The sequence below is a fragment of the Vombatus ursinus genome, unplaced genomic scaffold, assembly GCF_900497805.2.
Source record: "Vombatus ursinus unplaced genomic scaffold, bare-nosed wombat genome assembly UNPS02014818.1, whole genome shotgun sequence".
NCBI lineage: Eukaryota > Metazoa > Chordata > Mammalia > Diprotodontia > Vombatidae > Vombatus > Vombatus ursinus.
The window spans coordinates 3,069,347-3,094,073 of record NW_020954596.1 but is presented as its reverse complement, the minus strand read 5'-3'; the positions used below and the strand labels follow the sequence as shown (position 1 = coordinate 3,094,073).

General features: G+C 42.2%; 1 protein-coding gene across 1 annotated transcript; it reads right to left on the bottom strand.

Annotated features, from left to right (window-relative positions):
- Positions 1-18,677: 18,677 nt before the first annotated feature.
- Positions 18,678-23,972, bottom strand: PCED1A (PC-esterase domain containing 1A). Its single transcript, XM_027836033.1, is given in 10 exon segments — positions 18,678-18,981; positions 18,984-19,012; positions 19,373-19,864; positions 21,203-21,449; positions 21,572-21,722; positions 21,987-22,225; positions 22,542-22,621; positions 22,871-23,052; positions 23,351-23,483; positions 23,699-23,972. Coding segments are annotated over 8 exon segments (1,395 nt in total). The 5' UTR covers positions 22,944-23,052; positions 23,351-23,483; positions 23,699-23,972; the 3' UTR covers positions 18,678-18,897.
- Positions 23,973-24,727: the final 755 nt, after the last annotated feature.

Here is a 24,727-nt window from a genome sequence, read left to right as displayed (position 1 = left end):
CAGGCAGTGGAGCCAAGATGGCGGAGTGAAAGCAGTGACCTGCTTGAGCTCTCCCCCAAACCCCTCCAAATACCTAGGAAAATGGGCTCTAAACAAATTCTAAAGCAGCAGAATCCACAAAAAGACAGAGTGAAACAAATTTCCAGCCCAAGGCAACCTGGATGGTTGATGAGAAAGGTTTATCATGCCGAGCTGGGAGAGAAGTGCAGTTCGGTGTGGGCGCAGAGGCTGCAGTGACCCTGGAGCAGGCCTCAGAGGGCTGAATCACCAGGTAGCTGTGGCAGTTTTCAGGATTCTCAACCCACGAACACCAAAGACAAATTGAAAGTTCAGTGGGAAAGGTCTGTGACTGTGTTGAGAGAGGAGCTAGGTCTCAGCCACAAGTCCCGAGTGCCTCTGGCAGTGGCTGCCTCCTGAGCTCTGGGCCCACAGACTGAGGGGGAGTCAAGTGGCTGATCAGAGGGGGATTTCAGGGATCTCTCTGCCAGTGCTGAGGCAAGAATCACTTGCTTTGCCCATGCTTGGATCTGGGTCACAGTTCTGAGGGGCAGTCCTTGGGTAAGGAGCACTGGTGTGGTGGAGCTTATTGTGGCTGTGGAAAGGAAACACCCTGCCCCTTATCATAGCACCTTGGAAGAACTGAAAATTTACAGATCCCTGGAAGTAGCTCTGAAAACAGCTGTACAAACCCCTGAAGCTTGGGACAGTACACCGTCTACATTGGAAGCAGACTCTATCCTTAACAAAGAGTTTAAAACTCAAGTAATTGGCCGGGATCATGAGTAAGCAGCGCAAAAAGAGTCAGACTATATTATCTTACTTTGGTGACAAAGAAGATCAAAACATACAACCAGAAGAAGACAACAAAGCCAAAGCTCCTATATCCAAAGCCTCCAAGAAAAATATGAATCAGTCCCAGGCCTTGGAAGAGCTCAAAAGGGATTTTGAGAAGCAAGTAAGAGAAGTAGAGGAAAAACTAGGAAGAGAAATGAGAGTGATGCAAGAAAATCATGAAAAGCAAGTTAACAGCTTGCTAAAGGAGACCCAAAAAAATATTGAAGAAAATAACACCTTAAAAAATAGCCTAACCCAAATGACTAAAGAGGTCCAAAAAGCCAATGAAGAAAAGAATGCCCTAAAGATCAAAATTGGCCAAATGGAAAAGGAAGTCCAGAAGATTACTGAAGAAAATACTTCCTTAAAAATTAGAATAGAGCAATTGGAAGCCAGCGACTTTATGAGAAATCAAGATACTGTAAAACAAATCCAAAAGAATGAAAAATTAGAAAACAATGTGAAATATCTCATTGGAAAAACAACTGACCTGGAAAATAGATCCAGGAGAGAGAATTTAAAAATAACAAAACCAGGATAAATACACAGAAAAAAAGTTTAAAAGGAGACACAGACACAAATAGATTGATTTTGTTTATGCTGTTATGTTCATTTTAAAAAGTGAACTATAAATAATAGAAGTTTATGGTTTCAAGTACAATCATTTATTATTTCCTTTTGTTCTCATTTAAGGAATTGAATGTGTTTTTCGATGGAAACTGAATATAATAATTTTTTTAAAAGGGCACATATTGTGTGTCCCCAAGTTTTTTCTCTCCCAGATTAAACAACCCCATTTCCTTCAACCAAACATTAAAAGTCATGGAATCTCATCCTTTCACCATTCTGGTTGCCTTACTATAGAAATGCTTCAATTTGTTAATGCCCTTTTTAAAATGTTGTGCCAACATATATACCTATGTTAAATTGCTTACCATCTTAGGGAAGGGGGAGGGCAGGGAGGGAGAAAATTTTGGAACTCAAAATTTTATATAAGAAGTGAATGTTAAAAAATTGTCTTTACATGCAGTTGGAAAAAAGTACATGCTATCTACGGGGGGGAAATTAAATTAAATTTTAAAAAAAGATTGAGACCAAAAAATAAATAAATGGAAATGTGGTGCTCAGAACACTACACAATACTGTTGATGGAGCCTGCCCATACCAGAGAAGAGTAGGGTTCCCATTTTCTGGAGATTGTTTTTTTCAATGCAACCTAAGATGGGGATTTTTTTTTGGAGGGGGAGCAGGTTGTCACACTATTTACTCATGCTGAACTTGCAGTCTACTAAAAACCTCAGATCTTCTTCACACAAATTATTATCTAGCCATATTTCCCCCATCTTTTGCTTATGAAGCTGTTTTTCTTTAACCCACATCAAATGATGCAATCCTTGCTGAATCAGCTTTCTGTTTTACAATCTTACTTGTCCCCCGCCATTCTCTGAATATTAGATGCTAAAGAAAAACAGAAGTAGAGAAATGGAATAAGCTCAGGTAGACAATAATGTAAAAGACATTTTACATTTTCATAACATAAAAGTCAGCAGTCCATGGCAATACTCTGATCATGTTTTCTAAAATTACCTTTAAAGGACAAAACAGGGGCAGCTAGGGTGGCACAGTGGATAGAGTACTAGCCCTGAAGTCAGGAGGACCTGAGTTCAAATCCAACCTCAGACCAAATACTTGACACTTACTAGCTGTGTGACCCTGGACAAGTCACTCAACCCCAATTGCCTTAAAAAAAAAAAAAAAAAAAAAAGAACAAACCGATAAAGGACCAAACAGTTCTTTGCCTGATTCTTTGGAGGGTTCTGACTACATGTGTGATAATACATGAGAAGAAATGGAGAAAAGATCTAGCTACATGGGGAACAATGGGGAAAATTTACTGGAAGTAGTCTGCTGAACTATTGGAAAGCAGGTATCACCTATGTGGGTCAAGGCAATATCTCTGGGAGCAGTGAGATGATGTGAGCCATTTGAGATGACCAAGAACAAGAGTTCTACTCACTTTTGACATCTGAGACCAAGAATGCTAACTAAGAATCCTCTACAAACAGCATTTGTGTGTATCTGTTCCAATGGCAATGGGACATAGAACTAAGGTGGAGGTGTTAGAAATTCAGATTTACAGACAGCAGTTATGATTAGCCACTTTGGAGATGAACATTTTTTAGACTTTTACTTTCATTTTTACTGCATTGAGCGAATTTATCTTTAAACTGAGTGATTCTTTGAGGCTCCTCTGAGTTGGGAAACAAAATGAAGGTTCTAAGTAGATTGGACAAACAAACTAAAGGAGGTTTGAATTATTTGAGATAGTTCATCTATTCCCTTAGACTTTTATTTATTTTTGAAATTACCAAACACCACATAAGTTGAGTATATCCACATATATAAAAGAGAAAAAAAGGATTGTACATTATGTAATACTTGCTTTAAATATATATGCTATAGAACATATTATAATATATAATAGATATTATAAATATGTTACATAATAAATTCAACATGTAACTTTCCAAGCTGTCCTGCTTTTCTTTGATTCTCCCCTAGACTTTAAAAGTAAAACCTAGATCACTAGGATAAGCTTGGACATCTTGAATACTCAGATAGTAGTTAACCGGTAGAGATAGGTGCTTTTGTGCAGATTCACTTTGAAACCAGATGGCACAGATCAAGCTTAGGGCATCACTTAGTCAGTCATTCACACAGATAAAATACCCTTAAGCTACTGCTCTAAGCCAACCCTCTGGAGCAACCAATGCCTATGGCATGGAACCCACTGTGTTTCATAGCACAGAATTGTATTTATATTCATGTCAACAAAATTTTATCTTCTCAGATTCAGCCCAATATTCCAGCTTCTTTAGATCCTTTCACATTCTGACCATGTTATCCAACATGTTGCCTATCTTTCCCAGCTTTGTATCATGTGCAAATTGGATAAGTAATGCATCAAAGCATTTATCTAAATCACTGACAAAATGTTGCATAGGATAAGACCAAGGACAGATCCGTGGGGGACTACACTAGGGATCTTCTTTCATATTGACACGGACCCATTCTTGACTATGCTTTGAATCTGGACATTAAGCCATTTTTGAAAGTACTTAGCTTACTATCGTAAATCCATCTCTTCATCTTGTCCATAAAGGTAGCATGGGAGATGTTGTCAAATGATTTGTTGAAATCCACATATGTTAAGGTTATGACATTTCCCTCATCTACCCTTTAAAAACTGACTGCTAGGGGACTGACTTCCTAATTGATGGATGACCTGGCTGATTTGTCTCCTGGAGAACAGAGCCTCTGTTCTCTACATGACTTGTATAAAAGCTATGATCCAACCCAAGAGTTACCACCTTCCCACTCCAAAACATACAGTTCATATACCTGTCTAGGTCTCTGCCTGTGTTTTTCCTCATGGACAAGATTACAGGGAGAAAGTATGAGAGATTTAGGGGTAGAATGTAACTTAGAGGTCATTGGGTTCAACCCCTTAGTTTTACAGGTAAGGAAACTGAAGCCCAGAGAGGTTGTCAGTCAGTAAATAAGCATTTAAGTACCTATGATATATCAGTGAACCATATTGTTTCCATCTTGTGACTTAATTCTGGAACTAACTCAGCTCCCTTTCTATTCAATTATTCATCGCGTCCAATTTCTGTCTTGTGAGAAAACTATTCGGTATAGGAATTGTGAGAAAACATTCTTGCATTGTTTGAACCTAGCCCAGTGTGGCTGGGAAACTGAACTGAGTCTACCTGCTGTTTAGAGACCCTTAACTAAAGACCTAGGTTATACTGACCTAGTCATATTGGAAGATTGATGCAAGGAGTTTTCTCACAATTATACATTTCAAGCAACCTATGTCTTAGCTGAAAATTGGTCCTATACTGGTAAATCAGTTACTGTTTCCTTGTTCTGTTTGATTGAATATGAACACTGGGTGGGAAGGGGAGAGAAAGGAGTGTTGTTGTTGTCGAGTCATTTCAGTCATGTCTGACTCTTCATGACCTCGTTTGAGGTTTTGTTGGCAGAGATACTGGAGTGGTTTGCCATTTCCTTCTCTAGCTCATTTTACAGATGTGGAAACTGAGGCAAACAGGGTTAAATGACCAAATTGGAACTCAGGAAGATGAGTCTTCCTGACTCCAGGCCTACACTCTATCTACTATGTGGCCTAGCTACCTGGGGGAGAGTGGGACACCTCTTTTTCTGATTTCAGGTGATTGCACCTGTTCACTCTCTGCCTTCCAATTTGGAAAGCCCTTAATCTTTCCTCCAATTAGAAATCAGATAACCTAATCTTGTATCTTGGATTATATCCTGTTAATTTTATTTAATGCATAAAAATCTCTTTCCTCCTGTGTTTAGGTCCAGTGCAGATTTTGCCTGTTACAGTCTTTGGTGAACCAAGCCAGCTGCAATCAGCACAGCTGACCCTCTGGACAACAGCCTTTCAGAACAACCCCCTTGAGCACTATGGACTTTTTTCTGTGAGACTTCTTTGTGGAAGACTGCGTCCAGAAGTTGGTCTCTCCCATGGATTTCAAATTCTTCTGAGCTAAGGTAAGGTTTACCCCTACACTGCAGGGGAAAAAATACTCCCTTTTACAGAAGGATGGTTTAAGAGATACTCCCTTTAAGGGAATGATCTCTTAATAGTAAAATACCTAAGAATTCCTCCTTAGATAAAATTTCATTTGGCATAAGACCAGGGGAAGAGTGTGCTGTTAAACTGACAGACCCTTGGGGAAATTCTTATTGGCCTGGAACTCCCGATATTGGAATGGAAAGGGTGGCTAAGAGATAGAACTCTATGCTAAAATACATAAAAACCAAATGGGTCCCAAATTTCATGGCAAATGAAAGGCTTTGAGATTAGACTTTCAGTAGGAGATAAGAAGGCTAGCAAGTATATTTTTCTTATCATTTCGTCTGTTTTTTTTTTGTAAAATGTTCAGAAAAAATCTTTGTCTTTTTTTTTTGTTTAGTATTGTTTGTAGATTCTGCTACCTTGAAATGTTTCTAAGGCAAATGCAGCCAGCTAGAAAGACTGCTGAAATGCTACAGCCAAAGAGTTTAGTATGCTGGGAAAAATCAATGAAATTTCATACTTGAAGCAGTTCTAGCTTTCTGTAATCTGATGCTAAACTCTCTGTTCCTGCAAGCAGGACTAACTCCCACTTTAAGCTTCCAGTGGAAGATTAGGTTAGAAAAAAATAAAAACACAAGATACTTTCTCTCTGTCATTTTAGCCCTAGCCATGTTGGGATTACAGAGATAAAGTCAGATAATCAAAGAAAAGAAAACAGTGGGCCCTAAAATTTGGGGTGCTGACAAGTAATAGTCCTTGGGGAAAACTGAAATTTTGAATGATATCATCTGTGATTATAAATCCAGATTTGATTTGAGTTTGTCCTATAACTAAGTTATAATGTGGTTTCATTTAAAGTGAGACATAGTCTCCTATTTGGATAATTGTGATATCTGACCATCTAGGGATAAATACATTTAATATTTGGCGTTAAGGAAATATACTTAGAAACTTCATGAATAAAAATTAAAATTGTAATTATGCTGGTTTTTGAATGCAATTAATATAGAATGCTAAATTGATAGATAGATGAAGTGATAATCTTTGTAAGATGATTCAGAAATGCATTCAAATGAATTGTTGTTATTTGACTGGCAATAAGTTTTGTTTTATGTTTTGAAATTCCATAATAATGTCTGTTATTTCTCTTGTATTTCTGCCATTTCTCTTGTGTTGTGATTTTTGGTAAATCTTTGTATAAGAAATGCTGTGAATTTAACTGTTACCTGGAGAGTGATAGAATTATATCCTTAGAAAATTAACTTCTCTTTTAATCTGGATGCTATTAGATTATGAATTGAACTGTTTTGACTCCATTGGAGTCACGATGTTTAAAAATGGTTAAGTATTTAATTGAGTATATTTTGCTTTAAAATATATAATAATATCTTGTTGATTGGGAAAAGGACTATGATTTTTTTTCTTTTATCTGTGAGGTTCTTCAGGGATTTACCAGGTTCCTTGGGACCTTTTATTTGGGAAGGGTCATAAAATCTTATCAACCTTGCTGGCAGCATGTTGTAAAATCCTAAAGTAGTGAAGTGGTTTAGTAAGAAACTAGGATCTCTCACAGCTGAAGTAAGGGGGTTTACAAGTTTGATTTATAAGCAAGGATTTTTATTTGATAAATTGTTTTATTCTTATTTTATTTCTTGTTTGGTAACATTGTTTCATTGTTTAAGTGTGTAGGATCAGTTCTGCACAGCCACCTCTTCTAGATGATATGATGATAGATAAATAAATAGATAGATGTAGTGTGGATATAGATATAGAAAGATTCATAGATTCTCAAATGGAGAATAGTTTTAAATATGTGCAGTAATAAGGACAGAAAAGTTTTGCTTCAAATTTTATGTAAAAGTTTTAAATTTTAATGGAGTAATAAACTTCATTTTGAGAAAAGAAACAAGATTAGAATACTTTCTCTAAGAACTAGAGAATATATACATAATACATATATGTATACATGAGGGGGTTATGGTGCCCATCATCTAGTTTCAGAAGCCGAGACCTTTTGCCCCTTTTCGCCAAAAGGAATTTGGCTCCCATTTGTTGAAAACTCTTAAACTTTTAGATTCCTCTTACCTCCCTTCCAAAGCCTTAGCCTCGACTTTTGATATGCACCTTTCCTCCCTAGCCCTAAAAAGAACCTGGCTCCTGTTTGTCTAAGATTCCCAGAAAAACCTTAAACTTTTAAATTCCTTATAAACTGCCTTTATTTCCCTTTGAAAGCAAACTTCTACCTTCCAGTTCCCTTCATTATCTATTCTCATTGTCTGTTTAATCTCTCAGACCTTCCAAACGGAATTCTCACCTAGACCCATTTCCCAACCACACCCCCTTCCTCTGGCCACCCAAAGTTACTTTAGTGTATATGAGATGGGAATGATGGGGTTGGAATCTGGGCCCCAGAAAGGAAAAACCCTGAACTTTCCCACATGGCCAAATCTCTGGCATTTCCCTGAGGCTATAGTCCCATTAACTGGCCTTTCATTATGGCTACCCCCAATCTCCCCTCCATTGTTTTACCTCCCTATGGCTCCTGGCCATTTCCCACCCTTAATCCTAGCTAGTCCAGGTCCCAGGAGTTCTGTTCACCCCAGTTTACTAGCCACTCCCATCCAGATCTCCTTAGGCCCTTCCTCCCAGCAACCTAAACTACTTGGCCACTCCTAGATCCCTCCCACAGTCTTTCTGTATGTAAGGTCCATCTCATCTCTATTAAGATGCTGAGCTTTTCTCATGCCCAAAAGGCTGAGACTGTCTCTTGCCTGCTGGTCCCCGTGCGTTACTGATGTTTGGGTTCCGTAGGAGTCTGGCCTATATGCTTTATCTCTAATAAACTATTTCTCTGGCTGAATTGAATTCTTCCAGGCAGGAATCAGTGCCATGATCTTGGGGTGCCTCTGTGCATCTAGGAGCACCCGAAAACCTCTAGACATCTTCATACATATATACATATACATATGTATGATTTGCTTCCAAATATTTATATTAAAAGCAACAACATTCTAGGAATATCACATTTACTTGTGCTTTTATTGTTGATATATGTATATATATACACACACATACATACATACATGTACGCACATTTATATTTCTTTTGATCCTGAAGGCAATTAAGAACAAAACTGAAAAAGTAGAATAAAGTATTGAACATCCTTCACTTTCAATTGAATATACACAGATGATTTTTTTCTTCTCTTCTTTTTTCTGCAATATACAGGCTTTGGTTATATTTTACTAATAAGTTCTTAAAATTGGATTAAGAATTTTACATTAAATAATAAAATTGCATTAATAATTATAAAGAAATTTTAAAATCATCTTTCTTTTCTTATTTTAAAGAGAACCATCTCCAGTTGTCTTGATCTACATCTTGCCACTGGACCCAGATGTCTCCAGAAGGGAAAGTGAGGCTAGTGACTTTGCCCAGCCCTCTCTCACTTAAATCCAACTCACTTGCAAGTCATGGCATCACCTTCCTGATGTTATGTTTCTCTTTGAGAATGAAGGACAAACAGCAACTACAAAGTCTCTTTCTGACAATATTTTTTTTTCTTTCTGATAATATTAAGAGACAGAAGAGTTCATTTTCCAAGTCAGGCCTTTGTGGATCCTTTTTAAGATTCTTCCTTCAAGGGGCAGATAGGTGGTACAGTGGATAGAGCTCTGGCCTTGGATTCAGGAGGACCTGAGTTCAAATCTGGCTTCAGACACTTAACACTTACTAGCTGTGTGACCCTGGGCAAGTCACTTAATCCTGATTGCCACACACACACAAAAAAAAGATTCTTCCTTCAGCTTGTAGACAAAATAGAGTGTAAAGTGTGTGAGATGTAAAAACTGAAATTCTCTGAACTTTCAAGTGAATTTTGGGTTCCTAATTTGATGTTTTTCTTATAGGTCTTATTAACCTGAAATATAGAATACTGCCAAAACAGCAAAATCTAGGTCTTTTAAATGAAGTAAGGGAAATAAAAATCAGGGTCACCACACAGCACCCTGTCCACAAGAGGTTAGGGTGGTGGGGTAACAGTGAAGGAGTCTCATGAGAGGAACAGACTGTTACAAAAGTTATTTTGCGGAACAACTGCAAGTCCATAGGGAAGGCTAGGGAAGCTCTGGGAGTGGTAACATATGGTCTGAATGGTGAGCTTTTTTTTTTTTTAACTGGTTTCCATAGTTCTCTTTTAACTGGTTTTGATTGCCCTCAGGCAATTCACAGCTTTGGGATTAGGTAAATTCAACTCAAAGTCAGCTGTATTCAACACTCCGTTGTTAATAAGATTCTATAATATTTGAATTGGTTTTTACCACATGAACTAGTTATTGGAAGACCAAATTGAAGAGGCGGTGTCAGGCCTAACTAAATTGTGTTGTTTTACTCAGCATTGCCTAGGGACTTTCTGCAAGTGACTTAGAACCAGGAAGTAGTTTACTAGGAGGAACACCTCTCCAGAACCTTCTTGGGGATGAGGTCTGTTCCAGAATTTCCAAGGGAAAATGTTTCCCAGGAGCAGACTGCTACATGGGACAGCTAAGACCCAAGGTGAAATAAGCTGACTATGTGGACATTTGCAATGGATCACCAGGAACAAGCTGAATCAAGGAGACTTTGCTTTATTTGATATTGATGATCATAGTTATGTTACTCTTTTTTTTTTTTTTGGTGAGATAATTGGGGTTAAGTGACTTGCCCAGAGTCACACAGCTAGTGAGTGTTATGTGTCTGAGGCTGGATTTGAATTCAGGTCCTCCTGACTCCAAGGCCAGTGTTCTATCCCCTGAGTCACCTAGCTGCCCCATATAATTACATTACTCTTGGCTTATTATTGTATCCGATGTTTTCTGATGTTCATGTTTGTCTGTAGAAATGTATGCATAAGTCCAGTTGAAAATATGCTCAGGACAGAGATTGATAGAATTTATGAGTGGTCAAAGAGAGATATTGCAGACCTGTCTATAATCAAAACTGGAGACTTATGAAAATTTTTTATTTCCTATTATTATTTGGAATTCAGGATCATGCCTCCTGCAAATTTTGGTTAACTAAAAGTCTGTCTTAATATTAACCTCACTTGACCAAACCCTATTCCATGGAATGTGAAATTTTACTTAAGAGTCTTAAACATTCCTTAGATAAGAAGCTAGAAGAAGAATCTTAACTATCCCTAACTCCTTGGGGAAATGTAAATCCTCTTCCCCAATTAACCTATTTGTGAACTCTCTAAATGTAGTTCCGTCTATTACCTGACTTAGTTTACCAATAGAGTTTGATGAAATTTGTTTCATTAGAGGATATATGAGATTATGATTCTATTTAACCAAGTTTGTTCAACTTTTATGACATTGAAGGAAGTAGAGAATTATGGATTTATCTTCTCTTTAACTGTTATGGCTTAAGAGAAATGTACAAGATTGCAATATAAACTATTTGTCACTCTGATGTAATTTTACCTGTAAGAAATCTTGACAGAATCCTCATGATTGTTCAGGTTTTTCTCTGAGGCCTGAATCTATACTTGAGCATAATAATAAAATTTCGGTTTTTGCCTCTATACTTTCAGCATTGTCTCTCTCTTTCTCTCACACACACACACATGCACACACACACACATCTCATATATCTGGCAGCAGTTGTCTACATGAACTCAGAGAGGAGATATTTCTCCCATAACACCTTTAAGTGCCAAATAAAGGCATAAATAACTGTATAGCCTTTTTGATATTGAGAAGTTTTCATTTCAAAGAGGTCAATCACTTATTAATATTAAGTGCCTTTTATGTGTCAAACACTGTATTTAGGTGCTGGGGATAGAAAGACAAAAATGACAGTTTCTGCTCTCAAACATTCTATCCAGAAAATAACATATACATTTAGAAATATATATATGTGTATATATATAAATATATAGAATATATTGGAAAAAATATACAGTCCATGTTGTATTGGAGGGGGAGAGATACTGTTCATATGGTTTTGTAAGGGGGTAGTGTCTCTAAACTTTGTGCTGATGGTCTTTTCTTCTCTCTCCCCCCCCCTTCTACTCTTCTTAACTAAGAATTCCTGCATATCTTTCTAAAACTATAGCTCCAGTCTATCTCTGGTCTTCTCTGTGGAGGTACAGTAAGTTTCCCATCCATACAGATTTCTGGTCAGCCCCCATAGGCTGTTAAACACCAACAACTATACCAGGTCACTGTGGTCCTGAATTGTAGTTCTTGTTTTGTTTATGACAACACTAAATGGTCCATGGCAGCTTACCCACTGTTTGACATAGTGTGGCCATCTGAACCTCATTCAATCAATAGAGTGAACTCTAGGTGATCAATCTAGGTGGGGGGAGTGGGGAAAGATTCTCAAAGAGAAGGGGAGAAATGTGGATTTCCCCATTAGGCAAATTAATCATTTACTGGTTATGGGCAAGGCAGCAATAAAATGTAAATGACAAGCCTTGGGGCATTGCTGACTGATTTAGTATAAGTGCCCAATAACAGTGGTGGCGTTGAGGTTTAGGGCTGGTGGGACCCCAAAATCACAACGTGTGAGTCCTGCCCAACAGAATTCAACCCAAGCCTTCTTTCAGTCGAAGAAAAGGCTTATTAGAACATCCAGTCATACTGGGCAGACTCTTAAGGAGTCTGAATGTTAGTGAGCTATTGGCTAGATTATAAGAATCTGAGAAGTGGCTAGATTTTAAGAATCTCAGCAGCTTAACGAAGACAAGATGGACCTTATATACAGAAAGACTGTGGGAGGGATATAGGAGTGGCCAAGTAGTTTGGGGTGACTGGAGGAGGGGTCTAAGGAGGCTGTGAATGGGAGTGGCTAATAAACTGGGGTGAACAGAACATTCCGGGACCTGGACCACATGGCCCAGGGAGAATGGAGCCTAGCTAGGATTAAGGGTGGGAAATGGCTAGGGGCTATTGGAAGGTAAGACATTGGAGAGCTAGGCTCCGTTTAGGGTAACAGAGAATTGAGAATTGGGAGATTGGGTGTAGCCACACTGAAAGGCTAATTGATGGAATTATGGCCTCAGACCAACGCCAGAGATTTAGCCAAGTGGGAAAGTCCAGGGTTTTTCCTTTTTGGGGTCTAGCTCCCATCCTCATCAGTGGAGCCAGAATTCAAACTAACTTCTGATGTCAAAGTCTATGTTCTTATCACTATGACTTTCAAAGATGACAACAAGAGTAATTTGGAGGAGGGCCAGGTCTTGGGGTGGAAAATGATGAGCTTAGTTTGGGACATGCTGAATTTGAGGCGTCCTCTATATATAGCTCTCTTGGTACTTTGGATTCTTTGATGTTCTGCCTTGGGGACTGTCTCCCCTGGGTCTCTAAGGGGAGGGCAATGTGCCCACAGTTGACTATTACTCATTTAGGGTATGCTAAAATCTTCCCTTTGAGATTACCTCCAATTTACCCAATATACAGCTGGTATATAGTCAGTGTGGAAATGAAGGGCCTCAACTCTCACTCATGGTAAACCAGGAAAACATTTACTGAGAGCATAGTCATGAGGATACAAGAGAGATGGAGGTGCCTAGACACGACACACAGTTCACCAGAGTCCTCTGGGAGTTAGAACTCAAGCTGGAGATGAGGACTCAAGCCTTGGGATTTTCTACCCACTGAAGTAGTGTTGTGAGTCTTATTATAGCCTGACAGCTTAGGGTTCACTCCTTTGCATATCACTCAACAGGGCAAACATCTTAGAATTGACTAATTTGCATACCAGCTGGGAGGCAGAACATCTGTTGCTAGAAAGTACAGTGTCGCCATGGGCTGGTTTAGTCAACTTCTCCATCCAATGGATGTCGATCTGGAAACCAAATCTTAGTTATTTTGAGTAGAGGGGTCATGTTTTGTTCTGTAATACATTGATCACAATCACATTCAAGGTTATGGCATTCTAAACATTCACAATAGTTATTTGCATGTTGTCATGACCCCCTCCCCCCATTAGATTGTTAGTTCCTTGAGGACAGGGACTATTTTTGCTATTTTACATCCCCCTCCCCACCCTTAGCTCAGTGTTTGGCACATAGTAGGCACTTATTAAATGGTTGACTGACCCCAGTGCTTGGGTATGTAGCTTCAATCATAGTAGTCCTTGCAGGATGTTAGAGATCATTCCTTAACTTTCCTCATTTTGTTCCTTAAAAGGGTGTGTCACTAATGCATTGTTGGTGGAGTTGTGAAATGATCCAACCATTTTGGAGAGCAATTTGGAACAATGCCCAAAGGGCTATAAAGATGTGCATACCCTTTGACCCAGCAATAGCACTTCTAGGGCTGTATCCCAAAGAGATCATACAAATGGGAAAAGGACTCACATGTACAAAAATATTTATAGCAACTCTTTTTGTGGTGGCAAAGAATTGGAAATTCAGGGAATGACCCTCAATTGGGGAATGACTGAACAAGTTGTGGTATATGAATGTAATAGAATACTATTGTTCCGTAAGAAATGACGAGCAGGCAGACTTCAGAAAAACCTGGAAAGATTTTATGGACTGATGCTGAGTGAAGTGAGCAGAACCAGGAGAACATTGTACACAGTAACAGCCACATTGTGTGATGACTAACATTGATAGACTTAGTCCTTTTCAGCAATGCAAGGATCAAAAACATCCCCAAAGGTCTCATGATGAAAAACGCTATCCACATCCAAAGAAAGAACTGTGGAGTTTGAATGCAGATCGAAGCATACTATTTGCTATTTTATTTTCTGTTTTGTTTTGTTTCCTCTTTCTGGTGGTCCCTCCTATTGGTTCTAATTCTTCCTTACAACATCACTAATGTGAAAATATGTTTAATTGTAATGTATATGTATAGCCTGTATCAGATTGCATGCCATCTTGGAGAGGGAGGGGGATAAAAATTTAAAACTTTAAAAATTTAAAAGCTTATGGAAGTGATTGTTGATAAATCAAAATAAATTAATTTTTTAAAAAAGAGGTGTGTCAGTGGAGACACTTCCTGGGCCAAAATCTGGACCTTCAGGCTACAACTCTCCAATCGATTAGTAGGTTCCTGGAGGGCAGGAATTGTCTGGCTTTTGTATTTGTCCCCAGGGCTTAGCACATAAGCACTTAGTAAATGCTTTTTCATTTATCCCGTTAGTGGAGGAGGCCCACAGAGAAGAGATCTGCCCCTGGTCCCTCAGGTACTAGAAAGAAGAGCTAGAACTAAAAGCCAAGTCCTTGGATTGTGAACGACAGCTCTTCTCATCCATACAATGATGCAAGACAATTCCAAAGGACTTGTGATGAAAAATGCTATCCATCTCCAGAGAAAGAACTGATGAAGTCTCATTGCAGATCCAAGCATATTTTTTCTTTACTTTCTTTTTCTTGGGGGGAGGGGGAGCGGGAGTCTGTATTTTCTTTCACAACATGACTAACATGGAAGTGTTTTGTGTGACTGCTCATGTATAATCTATATAAAATTTCCTGCCTTCTCAATGTGGGGGGAAAGGGAAGGAGGGATGGAGAGAATTTGGGATTCAAATTTAAAGAAAAAGAATGTTACAAATTGTTTTTACATGTAATTGGGGGGAAAATATTAAATCATTATGGAAAAAAAAAAAAGAACCCAAGTCTTCCGACTCCATATCCATTGGACTTAGCTACCAGTTGAAAACACTGAGTAATGGAAGGAAAAGGACTCAGGCCAGACCAAACATTCCCAGGAGTGGCCCCATGTGACCCAAGGGGAAGGTAACCAGAGAAGGGTCCCTCTTTCCCCTTGCCATGCTCTAACTCTGGGTAGGCATATATTAGGGTCTTAGAAGGATTCTGTAGGCCCCAAAACGTCCAATCTGCAAAAAAAAAAAAAATGCCGAGGCAGAGCTCTGAGCCAATAACCATTTATTAAAGGGACCTGGCCCTCTTTAATGAATAGGACCTCAGATCTTTCTATGATCGGAATGAAATGCCCCCTTTCTCCACGGCCTTGGTTTTACAGTGTTTGACAAGATGTTACAGAGACATTCTAGATGATACAGTAAAATACAGGATTTCACTGGTTGACAGACCTATACATTTGACTCTCCAGATCTATACCTTGACTCTTCAATAGAATATGCAGTACAATTCAATCTAGGGCTGATGACAGCCTTGGACAGAAATTGTCATGGGATGAGCAAGGGCTGATGGCCATAATGACAAATCATCTATATGAGCAAAAATATTAGCAGGGTAAGGGTAACCTGTTGGCTAAGCGCTCATAGTCATTTCCCCATGATAGGCAATAGAGACAGATAACGAAGGGCAGGGGGCAACAAAAATAGTTGGGGATTTTCCATATCATTAGGCCATCTCCTTTATGATGGGCTTGGTCATTTACTCATCAGGCTAAAAGGGTGGAGGTCTTCCTGTGGTTAAGCAAGTGAACTTATATCATAGTTTAAAGTTCTGAGGCCTAGAGACCTAATATGAGAAAGAATCTATCTAACCTGATCTAATTAGCCCTAAATATAAGATATATAAAATATGCATTATTATTAGTTGATTAAACTAAATGTGTATTAATATACGAGTATAACTGAAATAATCACTACCCCCGTGGAATCACACTAAACTGAATAATGCCGATTGGAATAAAATTGGGGTTAAACTAATCATTTGGCACAATCACTACATTAGGCAGGTCCTCTGACTGTTCCTCTCAGGAAACTCAAAGGTCTGCTCCTCCCAAAATTGCTCAGGGGGCAGATGGGAAGATAGGAAAGGATTGTGGAGTTAGGGGAGAGAGAAGGAAGGCCTACCCTACCCAATGGGTCGGGGGAGACTGAATCACAGATTATCAGAGCTACAAGGGTTCTTAGTGACTGTCTCATTCAGGGGTCAGCAAACTATGGTCCTTCAGAGGCCTGTTTTTCTATGACCAGCCAACTAAGAAAGGTTTTTAGATTTTTAAAATAGTTTTACAGTATTTAAAACTGTAAAAACGATTCTTAGTTCATGGGCCCCCAAAACAGTCTGACTGTTACTTGATGTTCCTCAGGCTGTAGTTTGCCAGCCACTTTGTTTTTGTTCTTCAGCACTATCAAATTACCATCTATATATCAGGTATATAGTTACTTGCATGTTGTCATCCCTCCCTACCCTTCCCATTCACACTGTGGCCATACTGTCCATGGGGTTTTCTCAGCAAAATGGTTTGCCATTTCAGTGGATTAAGACAAACAGAGGTTAAGTGACTTGCCCAGAGTCACACAGCTAGTGTCTGAGGCCATATTTGAACTCAGGTCTTCCTGACTCCAGGTCTGGCTCTCTTTCTACTGAGGCATCTAGCTGCCCTGTCCTGCACTTTGCCAGCAGGGAAACCGAGGCCCTGAAAGGGAGTCTCAGAGCTATAGCAAGTCTGTGGCATATTTAGAAATTGCATAGGAAGCCAGGTCCCCCTAACTCGATGATTAGGTCTCTTTCCACACCATCTGCATAGCTTTGGTTAAGAATCAGAACCTGTCTAACTTTGTGGAAGGGGGTCAGGCCTCCTCAAGGAGGCCTATACTATTGGACCATAGTCAAAGCTCAAAGAATGCCAAGGCCAGCCAGCCCAGCAGCTGGGGCTGAGGGAGACAGGAGGAACTAAAGGACAAGTGCCAGGATGCCTGGGTACTAAGCAAAGTGGTGCCTATCTTCTCAAGTTCATGCCAAACCATTCATTAGGGGGTTAGCCCTAGTCACCAAATCCTAGCCACCTATCCCATTAGCAGGTGGGGTAGGGAAAGGCGCCTTCAACCCAAATAATTCATCTTTTTTGTTGTTGGTCCAGTCACATCTGACTCTTCATGACCCTCTTTGGGGTTTTCTTGGCAAAGATCATGGAATCGTTTGTTTTTTCCTTCTCCAGCTCATTTTATAGATGAGGAACTGAGGCAAACAGGTTTCAGTGATTTGCTCAGGGTCACACAGCTAGTAAAGTGTCTGACGTTGGATATGGACTCAGGTTCTGATTCCAGGCCCAGCACTCTATCCACTGTGCCACCTCGCTGCCCCATACCAATTCATCTACTGACCCTCAAATGAGATCTAATTGGAAGATGCAGAGATCTAATCAGAAATTACAAACAAACTGAGACCTGGAAAAGACCTTAACCTAGAAAGGCCAAGGTCATCCATTGCATCATGGTCTATCGCCATTGGTCTTGACCTTTGTCTTGCCATGGCACTTCAATGACTCCAGAGGAAAGAGTGAGGCTGATGACGTTGGGCAGCTCTGCTCCACTCATACCCCATTCACTCGCAAATCATCACCCTTAAAATGTCATTGGTCCTCTTCAAGAATGAAGGACAAACAACAATCAGAAGGTGCCTCTGATTTTACAAGGTACTAGGCATATCTGTACCCTCTATGCTTTCAAAAATCAGAAGACAAGAGAGAAGGCTCACCAGCCCATAAATGAAATTAGGGGATTCTCCTTACACAATTATCATAGGATAAGTGCATTAGAAAGGTTCAAAGAGTTATCATCTTGGGTGGGGGAGGAGACTGTTGACATTCCCTGTTCTAATCTTCCTCCCAGCTTCAACATTTTATGAATGTGCTCCCAAAAATCATAATAAAGGTTCTTGAACAGCACAGGGACTTAATTAACATTCATTGCAATTGAATATTTCAGAGATCTGTGATTTTGTTCATGTGTGTACTCTTTCCATTGATAGATTGTTACTCCTTTACAATTTGGTATAAACAGTTCTCCAGAATATTTGTCTATCCAGCTGTGTCCATTACCATTGGTATCAGTCTTTCCAACTATGTCCATGAAAGGTCATGTTGCCCAGCTATGTATACATCAAGGGTCAGTCTGTGGCTTAGAGCCATGCCACTTCCCTGGACCAGGGAAGGGGAAGGGGAAAAGAAAAGGAAAGAGGAAGACAGAAAGGAATAAGCATTTATATAGCACCTACTATATGTCAGGTGCTGTGCTAAGTACTTTACAAGTATCTCATTTGATTCTAGCAACAACACTTTGAGGTAGGTTTAAAAACCCATTTTATAGTTGAGGAAACCAAAGTAACCACAGGTTAAATGACTTGTCCAGGGTCACACAGTTAGAAGCTGGATTTGAACTTTCTGATTCTTGGCCCTGCCTCTATCCACTGTGCCATCTAGCTGCTTCTAGATGTAAACGTTATTTGGCACGAGATACTAGAAACACTGGATAATGGGGCCACAGTAGTGGGAGTAGTAGAGGGCCACATACCAGAAATAGGTTCTTTTGCCCCAGCATGAGGGCATATCTTTATTGGTAAAAAACAGGAGATAGACTCATGAAAATCAAACCATCTGGCTACGTCCATAGGAAGGGCAATCTGCCCATGGCTATGAAGTCAGTATGTCCAGCCACGTCCTTGGTCAGGAAGTAGGTCGTTCATTGTTTTTGGCCAGGTCTGGACCACTGTCTACTGAAGCCTCTCTCCCTTGATCGGTTATAGGGACCATGAGGCACATGGCGCTGGACATGTCGCATTACCAGATTGTGGTGCTGTCCATAGCGAGGAAGAGACGGGGCAAGAGGCCGGGGAACAGGTGTGGAATCCAACACTATATTTAAAAAAAAAAAAAGGCATGAGGGGTCAGTCACAAGAGATTGGCTTGGTCACTTACCTCCATTTTGGGACCTTGGACAAAAAGGTTCTTTGCCCAGTAGGGCCTCAGTTTCCTTATCGATAAAAAATGGATTGATCTGACACACCTAGTTACTCAGACCCCTCCCAGTAGTGTTAGGTGGGTCAAAAAAGGAAGAATAAGGGTGTTACTGTTTTAGAGCCCAGTTTTCCTGGATGGAAGAAAAGGAGAAGGTCACTCTCCCATCTTCCAGGGGCCAAATGGGGACTTTAATCCTTCTTACCCCCACTCACCCTGTTCCCAGGGCTTGGGGAGGGAGAGAAAGAAATCACTTACCAGTAGGAGGAGGTAAGGGATCACCGAAGGCTGTATAGTTGAGGGGGGAATAACCAGGCAGGACAGGATTATCTGAGAAGAAGCAGCTGTCTTGAGACAGGACTTGAGGTGAAGGGAGGGGGGGGCGTAGGGGCAAGGGCAGGATTTGGGATGGAGGCAGGAACGGAGGCTGGACCTGCCTATCTGGCCAGGTCACAGGACGATCAGTCTGTTGGGCTACTGGCTGGAAGGAACGAGACCTCTTAGTCCTCTGAGATGAATATCTCCAGGATGCAGACTCCTCGGTCCCTTGTACTGGCTGCTCCCAGGGGGACCACTCCAGGGCTGCAAGTGATGACCGATTCCCAAAATGAGGTTCCTCTGCTCCCTGGGGTAGATGTCTCCAGGGTGCCAAAGTCCCCTCAGATGGCTGGGCTGGATGCCTCCAGGATGGAGCCCCCTTGGACCTTTGGCCTCGATATTCTAGGGATGACTGCTCCTGACTCCACTCCCCTGAAAGGGGGTATCAGTTCAGACAAGGATAGCAAAGCCCTGGATTCCCCTCCCCCCATCTCTGTTCCAAACTTTTTTCACATGGCTTAAGTCCCCTAGCTCTTCACTTGCCTTTCTCTCCCCCCCACCCACATCTCCCCTCCTAGGTTACCCTCTCATTTTAATTGTCAAATTCAATGGCCTTTATTTTAGTCCTTTCTGACCTTTGTGCTTTTAACCCTGTTGATCACTCCTTTTGGATAGTCCTAAATCTATATTATATCCAACTCTAATCTCTCTCCAAATTCTAGCACCACCTTCCCAACTTTTTGGTAGGCATCTCTACCCTGATAGTCCAGCACTACTCAAATTCAATGTGTCCAAAACTGTCCCCTAAAAAGCCTATTCCTGATTTTCTGGGTTTCTGTTGATGGCACCACCTCTCAGTCTAGCCTCAGAGAGATCTTTCACTCTTCCCTTTCCTTCGTATCCAATCAGTTGTCAAATCCTGTCAATTCAACCTCCACACCTTCTCTCTCCAATCCCTCCTCTCCTCTCCATTTAACAATTACCCTCCTACTTCAGGCCCTCATCACCTCTTCATCCCTCATCTGGATAATAGTATAACTGACATCCCTGACTTTAAGGACCTTTCACACAAGTATTAACACAGCTGAATATTGTCACAAACTGTGTCTAGGTCTTCTCTCCCCACTAGACTAGAAGCTACCCGAGGGCAGAGTTTGTCTCTCCATGGCCAGGGTATCCCTCTCAATGCCCGGCCCACACCACAGTTATCTCTTCCACATTGCAACTTTCCCCATTGATGTTTCAATATATCGTGGGTTGGCATAAGAAATTAAATGGGAATTTTGGGGGAGTTTTGTAGAAGCCTCAGATGACACATGAAGGCTAGCAGATGACACAGCCAAGGACCAAATACTTAATGCAAATTTTACAATAAGGTACTGTAAATATCCCATAAAAGAAAAAGAAAAAATCAGTCTTCTTTCCTGGTACAAAGGGAAAGCCAAAAAAAATTATGCAGATTTTCCAGATCAAAGGGATTCTGCACCCCTAATCCCCAAGACGTGGAAGGGATAACTATGCTATTAGGGATCCAGTAGAGATATGGTATGTGGTGTGGTATGCTGGAAAGAAAGGCTGAATTCTGGCTCTGCCATTTATTACCTTTGTGACTTTGAGAAAACCCTTCTAATTTTGAATTTTTGGATCTCACATATCAAGGTTGATACACTGTCTCATGATCTTTTTTTTTTTTCTGATGAAGAAATGAACCCATCCCTTCTCCTCTAGAGCCTCTTTATCCCTCCCCTCCATTCTGAGGAGGTAGCTCACCAAAAGGGGGGCCCCGTCGGGGAACCTCCACTCCCCAGGCTTCAGCCACGTGGGCCAGTAATAGCTGTGAGAGGTGGCGGTGCGCATGTTGGTCCCAATGGATGCCATCCAAACGTCGATGCTGAACTGCGTGTCGAAAGTGGAAATGCAAGTCGAGCACATCGAAGCGGTGCTCATCTGCCAGCACTGAGCAGTAGAAGTTTGCTTCCAGCACGTCCGTACGTAGAGAGCCCATCCCTGGCTGAAGCTGAGGAATGCACAACAGACTCAGGGCCTTCTTCCCCCCAAATGCAGGGCTGACGTGGCATAGATATAGATATGGCTAGGCCCCAATGATAGGGGGGTGAGGAGAATCTCAAGCCTTCTCACCTCAGGCGGCAGAAAGCCTCCTGTAATGCGCTCACCCAGCGGCATAGCCAGGGTCCACACCAGAAGGCAGGAGGAGGGCAGCACTTGTTCCATCCTTTCAAATAAACATTCCAAGTTTTCCTGGTAACTTCTAATGGCATCACCACCATACCTAGAGGCCAAAATACACATGTATGGGAAGATTCAGGGTCTTAAGGAAGGACCAGCGTGTATAGGGGAGGGCGCTCCCTATAGGGAAGACTTAAGTATTCAAATCCTGCCACACCTGGAAATGTCACAGATACAAAAAGAATACAGGTCAAGGGGTTTGTGGTTTGTATTCAGTCTAGGGGTTTGTACTTGAATCCCAGAGGGGAAGGGGTGGGAAAGGGAAAGCAGGCAGCCTCAGTGCTTGTATACCTCTCTCTCTTCTCACCTGGAGAGGTCCCAGAGGCAGGAGTTTATAATGACCAGGTCAGGAGGTGGTCCATTCTCTAACTCAGTCAGGATATCCTCTACATAAGCTGAATAGACTCGGGTGAGAAAATAGAATCGTAGAAGGTGGTGGCCTGAACTGGACAGGAACTGGCGGACCTCGCGATAATGAGTCCCATTGTGTAGCTCACCCAGCTGTCCCCCTGCCAGCAGACGGTCCTGCTCAAAGCTCAGCTCCCCCTAATCCAGACATAGGCCTTACAGTGTCAATAGATTCATTAGCCATACCACACCTTGGTCATCCTCTCTCCCCCTATCTCCCAAACAGGGGATCTGCCAATCATACCAGCCAGGCCCAGGGCAGAAAGTGGGATACTGCCTTTGGATATGAGACACACTGGTTAACAACCCTACAAACATGGCCAATGATGGCCTTGAAAAGACTTCCACCCCTCCCACACACACACCTTGCCCAGGATTTTCCTCTCCCCAGGCTGTTCCCATCAAATCCAGGGGCCTTGGATTAATCCCTCCTTCTCCCAAGATAACCCTTCACCTTGGTTTTGAGCTGGGCTTCCGTCAGTAGGGAGTCTTTCTGCAACAGAAGTACCAGGTCCTTGTACACAGCCCTCTGGACTGAGGAGAAAGGAGATGGTGGGGGAGGGAGAGCTGAGGCAGAGCCCCATACCCTGGAGCCCTCCTCCCCTAGCCCCTCTCCTTGGGGAAGAAAAGGCCACAGATAAGGACAGACACACTGAGAACAGTGGAGGCCCAGAAGTATGGGGACATGCTGGCTGACAGACTTAGGAGGGTTGTTGGGGATGCAGCCAAGGGCAGACAGGGGCGAGAAAAAGTGGAAAAGCAGAAGAAGGTCCTCAAACTCACTGGAGTCTCCCAGGACAACCACAAACTTGTTGTGCAGCAACTGCTGGACATCTGACGACAAGAAATGAACCATGGTGCCTGAGGGTGACAGATAACTAGGCTGGCAAGGACTGGGGGCACTTGGCTGAACTCAGCTGGTATGAAGGAGGTGAAGGAGGGGTGGTTGAGCAGGCTCCTCAGATCTAGAAGAGGAAGGGGGGTTGGTACCGGTGGGGCGGAAGGGTAGAGTTTAGCTTCTTGCCCCTCCCGGGGGGGGGGGGGGGGGGGGGGGGTGCTGGAGGACCCGGGGGGGGGGGGGGGGGGGGGTAGGGGTGTGCCATAGAGAATCAGACATCCAGGCTAGGTTCAGGCTTTGAGCTCCACTGTCTTATTGTGGGCTCAGTTTCCTTTTCCGGGGGTGGGCTGCAGTACAGGGGCTTTACCATGTTAATATCTGAAGATCTTTTCAGTTTCGATTCCCTGACCTCCCCTGGCACTTACCGACTTGGAGCTCCAGCTTCACTCGGTCCGCCGCCCTCGGAAGGGTCCGTCCCCCACGTGCTTGGGATGCTCCAGCCCGATGCTCACCCCTATTTATCTATCATCGGGAGCGAGAGAGATCCGGGAGGGCAACCTGGAGGTGGTGGAGAAGGAGGAAGCAGTGAGTGAAGGCAGGGAGGGAGAGGGGGAGGGGGAGAAAGAGGGAGGGGAGGGAAGAGGGGAGGAGAGGACCGGACTGCCCGGAAAGGAAGGGGAGGGGAGGGGCTTTTCTGTGGCCCCCCCAGTGCCCCTCCCGCTCTCCACCCATTTTACTTTCTTCAAAATCTGGTTATTCAATTAATCACTAACCATTCTTGGGGCAGATTATTTGCTTTCTGAGATTATTCGTGGAGAATCGTAGCTATCTCCTGCCAAGAAGACAGCCCAGGTTTTGTAGCCTGGGATTCGAATCCAGCTGGTAGTTAGTAAAAGGCAGATTTTTCTCACAGTGCATCTTCCCCTCACCCTCCCAAATCTGGGGAATCTTAAGAGGATCAATCCATGTTAGATTCCGGGGGCTGGATGCAGTACTCTACCCTTCCCTCACCTCGCCCTCGCCCTCGCCCTCGCCCCCGCCCCGTTCTTTACCCCTCCCCTCCTAGGTTTTCCACCTGGTGCCTGCCCCTCCTCCTTACGGTAAACCTCATTTCCAAGATTCCCTTCACTTCTCTTCCCGCCCCCTACAGTCGTGCGCAGCACATTTCCTTACAGCGTGCACTCAGGAAATTTTATTTAAGACGAATATTTTTGGATGCTAAATCGTAAAAGACATTATTTTTATTCGTCACGCTAAAGAACCGAAAACGAAACTTAATTTTTAAAAAATGAAATAATATAAACGACTAGATTTTTAAAAATATATTAGCACACCCCATAAGCGTCTTCCCCCTTTGGCCCTACTCTCCCACAACCCCAGGAATCCCCAGACTCCAAACTTAGGGCCCTCAGCTGCTGGGGGGGAGGGGAAGCTGATGCACGCCCAGGGATCTGACACCTCTAATTCCTCCCAAGGGAGGGCAGGACCATTATCTATTCCTTTCTTCAAGGACCAGCTTGGGGGTCACCTCTTTCACGAAGCCTTCCTGATTTTCCTCTCAAATGCCCCACAGCACCCCGTGGACGGGTTCATAGCTCTTATCTCACTCTCCCTTATATCAGGCATAGCCATTTGTATACTTGTCCCCGCTATTCGCAGGCAGAGTGTAGGGTCAGAGCTAGCAGTATTTTCTCCCTCCTTGTTACCTTGGGGGCCAGCACGCAGCAGGTGCTGAATTGAATTGAATGGAGGGCGGGTCTGGAGCTGGGTGTGCAGCGGTAGGCAGGCTCGGCAGGGAGGGG